This window comes from Engraulis encrasicolus, chromosome 9, assembly GCF_034702125.1.
Source record: "Engraulis encrasicolus isolate BLACKSEA-1 chromosome 9, IST_EnEncr_1.0, whole genome shotgun sequence".
Classification (NCBI taxonomy): Eukaryota; Metazoa; Chordata; class Actinopteri; order Clupeiformes; family Engraulidae; genus Engraulis; species Engraulis encrasicolus.
In genome coordinates this window covers 40,187,702-40,197,531 of record NC_085865.1, presented here as the reverse complement: position 1 = coordinate 40,197,531, position 9,830 = coordinate 40,187,702, and the positions used below count along the sequence as shown (strand labels likewise).

The window sequence follows — 9,830 nt, the reverse complement described above, 5'->3', positions numbered from 1 at the left end:
ATGGTGTTGAGGAGAGTAGACTTTCCTGTGCTCTGCACACCCAACACAGATAGGACCAACAATCGACTCTGCCCTACCTTTCTGTGTAGCTCCAATAGAAGTTCAGTTACCCACTTCTCTGGAATATCAGAAGCATCTCCATTAAGTAGCTCTATCGGGTATCCATCAAGAAGGAGCTCTGTAGCAATTTCAGGTAGACATTTTGTTGTATCATCTAGTGGTTTCACTTCATAGATCTGTCCCATTTCTCTCAGGTAGTGCTCTATGCCCAAAGAGTTGTCCAAAAGCTTCTGATCAAGCTCTTTTATTGACTTCTTATCATTTCCCATGCAAACTTCTTGGAATTCTCTGCGGAGTTCTGTTCGTTCGTTTTCGTGATTTCCTATCTAACTGAAGTGCTATCCATCTGAGAAAGAATGCTCTTTCATCTTTGTCTACAGTGGACAGTGCTTGAATGAACATCCCTGCTGCTTCAGATATCTTGATGGTGCGCTGATGTTCTCTAAGCTTTTGTCTTTTCATATGAAGTTGAGCCTTGTGTTCTTCGAGACTCAGAGAACCAGGGTTCTGCAGTCTACATGCCTCAATTTCAGTCTTTGCAAGTTCCTTCAGAATGTCACCTTGTAATGGCAACTGTATTTTCTTGTAGTCTTCTACTGGGCTATTCCCTATGCCTTTCATTATTGTTTCTGCAGTTGCCTTTGCTGACACTGAAGCTTTTACTTTATTTTCATCCACAGAGATTCCCATATTAAGAGCAATGTCTGACATTTCCTCTAATGTGCTCATCTCTGTGCATTCTTTCAGGGCCGTTTTCATTGCATCAGTGATTAGGGTATTTGACTCTGCCATGTTCAATCTTCGCTCTCGCCTAAGTACTCGTTCCTCTTTTAGCTTTAAGGCATTGGTATATTTCCTTTGAAGCCCCTTTCTCTGAGTATTTATCACCAAGAATAATTTGGATTTTAGAGAACCCTGTGAGTCTAGCAACTGTCGTTCTTCATCAGTCATTGTGTCCAGGAACACGAAAACTGCTGCAGAGACCTTCATGAGGAAGCTGAACTGTGTGTCGGAGGAGCTAATTTCTCCTCTCATATTAGCAATTGCCACCGGTTCAGGGAAGACATCAATGGTACTTTTCCCACTTGGAAGACACCAGGCAATCTCTACCAAGCCATTTGCAATCTTCTTTGGGGCATTCCCTCCACTCATGTCTCGATGAGTGAACACATTGATATGTTGTGCATTGCTTAGGACATGATTGAGAAGCTGTGATTTGGATAGGCTGCAGTTCCCCAGTCTCACAAAGGAAAGAACAGGTATCTGTGCATGGACAACGCTGTCTTCAACATACTGTTTGGTGTTTAGTTGATCACGAGGACGCCACTCTTTGTAAATATTTCTCAGAGCCCACAGCATTAGAGAGCAACAGCTTTCACTAAATTGAGGCAATAGGAATGGGATGGCAAATTGACACATAGACATCTTAATGGCCATTTCCTGCTGTAAAAAGCTGTCAGCACAATGATATAGAGCAGTGACTAAATCAAGGGGATTGACTTTGCCATCATCTGAATACATATCTTCCTCTCCATCATACTCATTGTCTTCCTCCTCCTCATCATCATCATTATCACTATCCTTGTTTGGTGTTGTTTCAGAATCTGTACATGTGTAATTCCAACATTTTGTATTGACCATGAGTAGTTTTTTCAAAAAGGCTAGAGGGACGTCTTTGAGGGACAGCAATTCTTTGTCTGACATTGTGTCATGGTTGATCTCCAATAGATATTTCAGAGTGAGTCTGTTTGGATAGAACTCCAAAAGTCCCAATTTACCCAGAAATGCTGCATGACCTGTAATAAGAATAATAACAAGAGCTTAACATCCCTTTCACATATCTATTTTTTTTGCTATCCTCCATTATGTCTCACTTTCAGTCACATTGTTTATTTTGTAACTACTACGATTGTAACACAAAACAGATTGCATTTCTGCTTAAAAGTCACATCCAGTATTTAGCAGTTTAGCCCTCTTTATGTGTTTCCTATAGAGTGGTCCCCAGAGAAATGTCCCGGAGATGTTGGCGGCTATCTCTGCTATTTGGCTAAGTTTGGTTTTGTCTTACTATGCCTCAAAATTGAAAACACTTGGTCATTGGAAATGAGAAAACTTGCAAGGTGAAAATGAGCACAATAGGGCCCCTTTAACCACTAAGTAATATCTACACTTACATGTGTGACATATACCTCAGCATATTAAACTATTGTTGTAACTGCACTCATGCTTTGTTTTATGAGGAGTTTAAATTTTGAGGTAAATTGAGGGGTACAATTGAGCTTTTGGTTTTGTAAGCAGGATATGTGAAATTATGTTTTCCAAAATAGTCATCCAAAATAGGCCTATCGATGTTGTGTTTCGGAGGAACAGCTGGTGGAGTGACTTGTTCTACGGACAACCCCCCCCCCCTGCTTTTTATTGCATACATTGCATGTAGATAACAATGATTTACTTTAGATCCATACACTTTCACAATATATTTGTTCTGGGGCTTTTAGCCTTTACACAGACATGGCAGTGAAGATGGAGACAAAAAATGTTGGGGAAAGAGTTGAGAATGTGTTGGGAAATGACCTCTGCTGAACTCAAATTAGTGATTTTGCCCTTGTGTAGGGTGTTAGCACACTGTCACATAGCGGCCCCAAGAGGAAGTAATAATAATAATGATGATAATGATGATAATAATAATAATAATAATAATAACAATAATAATAATAATAATGATAATAATAATATCATTATACTATGGTTATTATGTTAATTGCTATAAAAACAACAACAATAATAATCATAGTTAAATTATGTCTGGTAGGGAAGAAAATACATTTTCATTACATATGAAATTTCATTACACCACACATAGCTGATGCATTTAATCCAAAGCGACTTAGTTATTGTCAGGACATTGCTTACTGTCCCTGGAGCAGTGTGGGTTTAGATGCCTTGCCCAAGGGCACCTCAAACATGGAGAGCAGTAGGGGTTGGAAGGGTGGGATTTGAACTTGCAACCCTCTTATTTAAAGCCCATCTGCTTTAGCCATTAGGCCACGGCTGTTCACATTTAGCAGATTAACAATTAGCAATCTCAAAAAACAGGTGCAGGAATCAACACACAGATAGGGTGTCAGGCATACAGCATGAAGGTTGGAATTAATTTTCCAAATACTGTGCACAGAATGGTGTGGTGTGCTGTGTCACAATGATAATCATATTTTCGGTTTCTCCCTCTCAATTTTCAAGAAGCAAGCGAAGACTTCGCTTCGAGCCAGGTTCCCTTCAAAGCTAAAATGCACTGCACTGCCATGAAGCCTTTAAAGCTGCAGTCTGCAGGATTTGTTGTTGTCAAAGGCCTATTTTTTTTGTATTTTTTGTAAGTTTTTGCAAAGTTGTACATGATCTACAGAACACATGATCGAACAGAAAACAGAATGGTTTCCTCCGTAGTTACAAAATGCAATAAATGCTTAATTTTTAACGGAAAAATAAAATATTTATCAACTTCCTGTCCCGCCCCTCAAAACACATGAGGCCAGATGCGCGTACACGACTCCTCATTCCTCAACTCACCTGTCATTTGCGAACATGGAATACACACAGTAAGTATAGTCCCTTAATAATGTTCAATAGTCTCTGTCCATAAAATAAATATAATAAATAGTCAATATATTGTTGATCGTGATTGACAGGCAGCAGAGCCCTGATTGGCTACTTTTTAGCGGACCGCTCTGCAATTTTCTAAACAAACCCGCTGGCTTTGGAGGTACCTAGCGTGACATTTTTTTGTATTGGGGTATTTAATGTACATTCAGAATCCCCAGACAGTTCCAGGCATTATGCTTTAAAAAAGTTGCAGACTGCAGCTTTAATATTAATAAATAATAAACACCCAGAAATTATCAGTAGATGGATCAGTGTTAGATAAAATACAAAAGCCAACACAATGACATGAATGCAAGACACATACTTTGTTGTGGTGGGTCCCCAGCTAATCCTGGGTTTTGCACTGTGAAGGAGAAAAAAATGGAAATAAATGTTTATGGAAATAAAACAAACAAATAGAAACTGAGTAACTGAGCTTTTTCTTGAACTTAAATACTTAAATACTTAAATACAAACAATTGATACCCTTTTCTGATATGTCATACCGTAAAATAAGCCACCTGCCAAATTGGCAAGTGACACTGAAATTGTTACCAGCCACAGCCCAGTTTTACCAGTTTTACACTTAATGTAATGAGAGGCTGCAGCTACAGTACCAAGTCTGTCATTACAATCCATATTGTAATCATTGTACAGCATAATGTAACTTACTGTCTTCCTCCCCCGAAGCCATGGTGCTTTTAGGCTATGGCATATCAGCACCTGAAGATGGGAATTATTAAGAAAATTTAATCATTGAAAACATTTAATTTATATAGTCAAATGCTATACATTCATAAAGACATTTTATTCACTTTGATTCATTTTTTAATTCAATTCTAAGATCAAAACATTTAAAATCACCCCACATTTTTGGCTCAATCTGCACATACGTACATACATACAGTAGGTACATACAAACCCCCAACTCCGGTGAAGTTGGGACGTTTGGTAAACTGTGAATAAAATCAAAATGCTATCCTTTTTAAAACATTCAAACCATTCATTAGATGGATAATAGTGAAAAGACAACATATTAAGTGTTAAAACCGAGAAAAAAATATTGTTTTGGGGCACATACAGGGCCATCGTTAGGCCTATTTTAGGGGGGCCTTAGCCCCCCCTACATTAGTGTTAGCCCCCCCTGAAACGATTTTGCATTTTTCCAAAAACAACTGCAGTGAAGCACTGAATACGAACCACCAAGAAGGCAAGTTAATCTGAATACAAGTTCCTGTTTGCTTATTTATTGTTTAATGCCACTTATATCCTACTGCACAGCAATAAAAGCAGGGTGCACAGCAATATGTTATGCGGGGGGGAAACAGGTAGAGGATTGTGCTTTGTGACTAACAACACCTCGAGAAAAGTGTAATTACTTACACAGACAAAATCTTCAGACCCAAAGTATCAATTTTCACTCACAATACCCGTGTAATAAATCAATTTGACATTGTCTTGAAATTATAGTTGAGCTTCAATATTTGTCTTAACAGTTTGAAAACACACATGAACTGATTAAAATAGCTACTAATGGAGTAAAAATGACCAAATATCTGCTGGAGATGCATAGTTTTCCAACTTGTTTGAATGAATCTCTTCCTGACCACTGCTTCTCCTGGAGATGTGCAGTTAATAACTTCTAAAGTTCCTAGTCCTTGTGTAAATTATGCTCTCTGCATTTTTATCTAATCATTTTAACTTGAAACAGTTGAAACATTTTGAAAAGTTTTGTTTAGCTTACATATAAGGAATGTTCATTAAAATGTGAATTTAAAAAAAAATCACTGTAACTAGTGTTTAAAAATCGGTATGGTGCTCTTAAAATAATTGTTCAAGAAGACGCTTTTGCACACCTCCGTAGGTGGGCAGGTGCGTAGGATATTATCCCAGAGGGGTTGTCATTCAAGTGTAAAGAAATCCTGCATACTGTCAATTCCACCAACAAACTTTAACACAACATGAAGAAGGTCGGATGACCGAAACAATGTATTAAAGTTTGTTGGTGGAATGGACAGTGTGCAGGATTTCTTTGCTCTTAAAATAATGAATTCATAGACAAAACCTTAGCAGGTGAGCTGAAAAAAATTCGATGCGCGCTGCGCGCGCACACTTTCTTCCTCTGGGGCTAAGCCCCCCCTGTCTCTCAAACCTAGTGACGGGCCTGGGCACATATGTACTCATTTCCAATTTGATAGCTGCAACACTTCTCAAATAAGTTGGGGCGGGGATCAGTGAGATGTAATAAACATACAAATAAGACAAAACAACAAAGAAGAACATTTCAAAATGAATTGTACTGAGGGACAATAGGAATGTCCAGGTATAAGAACATCGCAGAGTCACTCAGAATTAAAAATGCAGAGGGAATAATCACCATAGTTATTACATACATTTTTGAATTTCCTTTGAATTACCATGATTGAGTGTATATGAGACATATTTTTGTCACTAAAATCATATCATATATTATAGGTTCATGGCATCATGAAATATATATCAGCTGTAGTCTCACTCTAGCACTCCAAGAATTATAGTTATTGGAAATTGACCATATTAAGAATGCTTAATGTGTGCAAAGGGGTTTAACATTCTCCTATGCACCCGAGCTCACTTGAAATAGACCCAGAAGACGTGGGAAACTAACCTTTACTTACAGAAGTCAGCAGAAGTTGCAGAACTCAATTCTTTTTGAAAATAATAGTCTTGCACATCCTTTGCTACAGTGAAAATGGACCATCCAACTTGTGTTAGTGCTAACTTCAAAAGTCTGCCTCCATGATGGCATGGGGGTGCAGTAGTGCATTGGTTAAGTTGTTCTCACTCATCTGTAGAGTTTAAATACAGTACGGAATTATATAAATGGGTTTTAAACAGCATGAAAAGTCACTCATGTGTTGTATTTTGAAGGGAGATCTTCAATTACTGCCACATAGTAAGGACAAATTACATTCTCTACTATGTTTTAATAGTCTAACTCCATCATAAGGACCCAGGTGATAAAATGGCAGGCTTTTGGTCAAGACCTGTCACGCTGTAAGCACCACAGAAAGGAAAACATCGCAAAACATGACAGGGAATACACCCTCCATTTAAGCTGGTGCAATCTTGTCCAATATGGGAATTAACCGTTTTTTTTAATAAAATCATCTCATCGGTTAATGTATATAACTGTTAAGTATTGTATTTTGTTTAGTTTTTAGTCTTCCTTGGCATTTGCTGCCTTTTATTGTCCCCGTCCCAACTCTTTTGAGAGGTGTTGTTTTTACATATTCATGAATATCCCCCCAAAAAATAATTTTGGTCAGTTTTGATGGCTGATGGTTTTCTTTGTGCCGTTCTCCATATAATGTAAGAATCAGATGTTTTGAAAATGGCAGCATTTTTTTCATTATTCACAATTTACCTTGTGTCCCAACTTCTATGGAGTTGGGGTTTGTACATACATACATACATACATACATACATACATACATAACAGGGTTTCCGTTACAAAAAAAATCTGCCAGACAAAGTGACTGGCCGAGTTTTCATCTTCCGGACATTTTAATAACATGTAGTCAAATGTTTCACCGTTCCTAACTAGCTTGAATTCTCACTTGCATGACGTGCACAAGGTCGTGCATGAACAACAACAAAAAACCACCAACTCTGTTAAGTGCAATAAGATCAGACAGACACGCTGTCGTCCACACGGACACTGTCCGTCACTCCACGGCAGTACAGCTTTCGGCACCAACTCTTCAATGCGCTCGTGATTCTACACACAGACACGCGTCGCGCACCTCTCTCTCAGTCACATCGTCACCATCATCCATAGCCTACATTTAAACCAGTAGTGGGAAAACTACACAACACAACTTCTCGTTCAAGCCTTGATAGTTTTCTCTCGAGAAGATCGCCTAGGCTACCACACGCACAATCTCGGCAGAAAACTGCACTGAAAGCCATAAACTAGTCATGAACCAGCATTTCATCTCTGCAGTCCATCGACGACACAGATAAGATGAGGTGTAGATGAGATGATAAGATGTAGGGCCTATCCTATGTAGATAAGATGTAGGGCCTATCCTGCGTATGCGTGTCGACAAAGACGTGAAAAAACATTCAAATGACTATTTTTATGAGCATTACATGAATTAGGAAAAGCGGAAATGCGCATTTTGATGATGACCACTACTGGATTGTAAAGGCAGATTGCAAAATATAGATTTTGCGTCGCTTGTCAGTTGATGGCAAATTTATTTAAACCGGAGAATTGTCAGTGGTAGTCAGACGTAAGTGGAGGCGGAGCATGTACGGAAATCTCCGACTAAATTCTTTTACTAATCATATTCCAATAAGTTACCGTTCAAATGCCTAGTGAGACTGAGTCTGTTACTCGTGAAAGTCGATTTTTAGGCGCCTGGCACCCGTCAGTGCCAAGCCTTGACACACACGCGTGCGCCATGTCAATTCAGCACAGCAGTGTTACCTGTTACCTGCTTGCTTGCCAGTTGAGGAAAACTGCGCATGATGCTGCCTTTTGCAATTGCGTAGTCTGACTTGTGAAACTTTATAGGCTAGCCTACACATAAAGAATAGTGTTGAAAAGCATCCAGGTAGGCCTAAATAAAAAACAAGGCCGACAATAAGCGGAACATTACATGCTCACTAGTCCGTTTAATATTGTCTTCATGCTGTAAACTGATCTCAAACTTCTTTACTTTTCTCATGTCGTATACCTCTGTCCTTGGTCATTTTGATGATGACCACTACTGGATTGTAAGGCAGATTGCAAAATATAGATTTTGCGTCGCTTGTCAGTTGATGGTTAATTTATTTAAACCGGAGACTTGTCAGTGGTAGGCTATTTTAAGTCAGACGCAAGTGGAGGCGGAGCATCGAGTTCTGACACGGGAGACATGCGAGTGCCTGAAGGCTCACAAGACCACAGCGACATCTCCGACTAAAATATTTTTAGAAATCATGGGCAAATGCATATGAGACTCAGTTTGTTACTAGCCAAAGTCGATTTCGCCCTGGCGCCGTCAGTGTCAAGCCTTGACACACACACTCGTGCGCACCAGTCAATTCAGGCAGTAGGCTATTATGCTTGCTAGTGGAGGAAAACAGCGCATGTTGCCTTTTGCAATTTCGTAGTCTGACTTGTGCAACTTTGTTGGCTTCACATAAAGAATAGTGTTGAGAATATTTCGTCTAATTATTATCCAACATAATGTTGCCCGTACCAAAAAGCCCCTAAGCTAATAGTTAAAAAAAAAGCTTGATCACGCCCGACCCGAGGATAGTGATGGAAAATACCGGACCGACCCGGCATGATACATACATACATACATACATTCATTCAAATAAGGGAAAATAATGTGCACATTTTAAACACCTCTAAAAAGAAAATGCACAATAATAATACTTGGAACTGGTTTTACAGCAGTGATTACTTACCCTGACTCTCTCATGGTAACCAAATAGATCCAGCGGTCTTTTGAGACTGGGTAGAACTACCTGCATTTTATGTACAGTCTCATCAATGAGGAAGTCTGGTTTCCTGACGTAGATAAGAGGTCCACCCAGGCTCTTGCACATTCCAAGATTCTGCGTCATACAGATGGAAATGCAAGATATACGTATTTTAGTTGACACACAAACCCATGCAAATGTTGTCTGGTCTATGTCTGATTCTTGACCTGATACACACACTACGTGCAGGCATTTCTATCACTCTGAGCAGATCAGGTCATGATTACTATGGAATGAAATGAAACAAGGTCAACATTGCCATTTGTAAGTCGCATGCTATCACTCCAAAAACAAAACGATATCTCACCAACAGCCAATCCACATAGCATATTATTATTACGGCAGTCATGGGCAAGCGGTTAAGGAGTCAGACTTGTAGCCCAAAGGTTGCCGGTTCAACTCCCGACCCGCCAGGTTGGTGGGGGGAGTAATTAACCTGTGCTCTCCTCCATCCTCCTCCATGACTGAGGTACCCTGAGAATGGTACCGTCCCACCACACTGCTCCCTTGGGGCGCCATTGGGGGCTGCCCCCTTGCATGGGTGAGGCATACATGCAATTTCATTGTGTGCAGTGTTCAGTGTGCTGTGGAGTGCTGTGTCACAATGACAA

At 39.6% G+C, this 9,830-nt stretch overlaps 1 protein-coding gene across 1 annotated transcript; it reads right to left on the bottom strand.

Annotated features, from left to right (window-relative positions):
* Window positions 1–226: 226 nt before the first annotated feature.
* LOC134455806 (up-regulator of cell proliferation-like) lies at window positions 227–9,172 on the bottom strand. Its single transcript, XM_063207116.1, has 3 exons — window positions 4,372–9,172; window positions 4,025–4,063; window positions 227–1,856 (listed from the first exon to the last, which is right to left on the bottom strand). The coding sequence occupies exons 1-3, from the start codon at window positions 4,391–4,393 to the stop codon at window positions 319–321; spliced, it is 1,599 nt and encodes a 532-aa protein (XP_063063186.1). The 5' UTR covers window positions 4,394–9,172; the 3' UTR covers window positions 227–318.
* Between the last annotated feature and the right edge of the window lie 658 nt (window positions 9,173–9,830).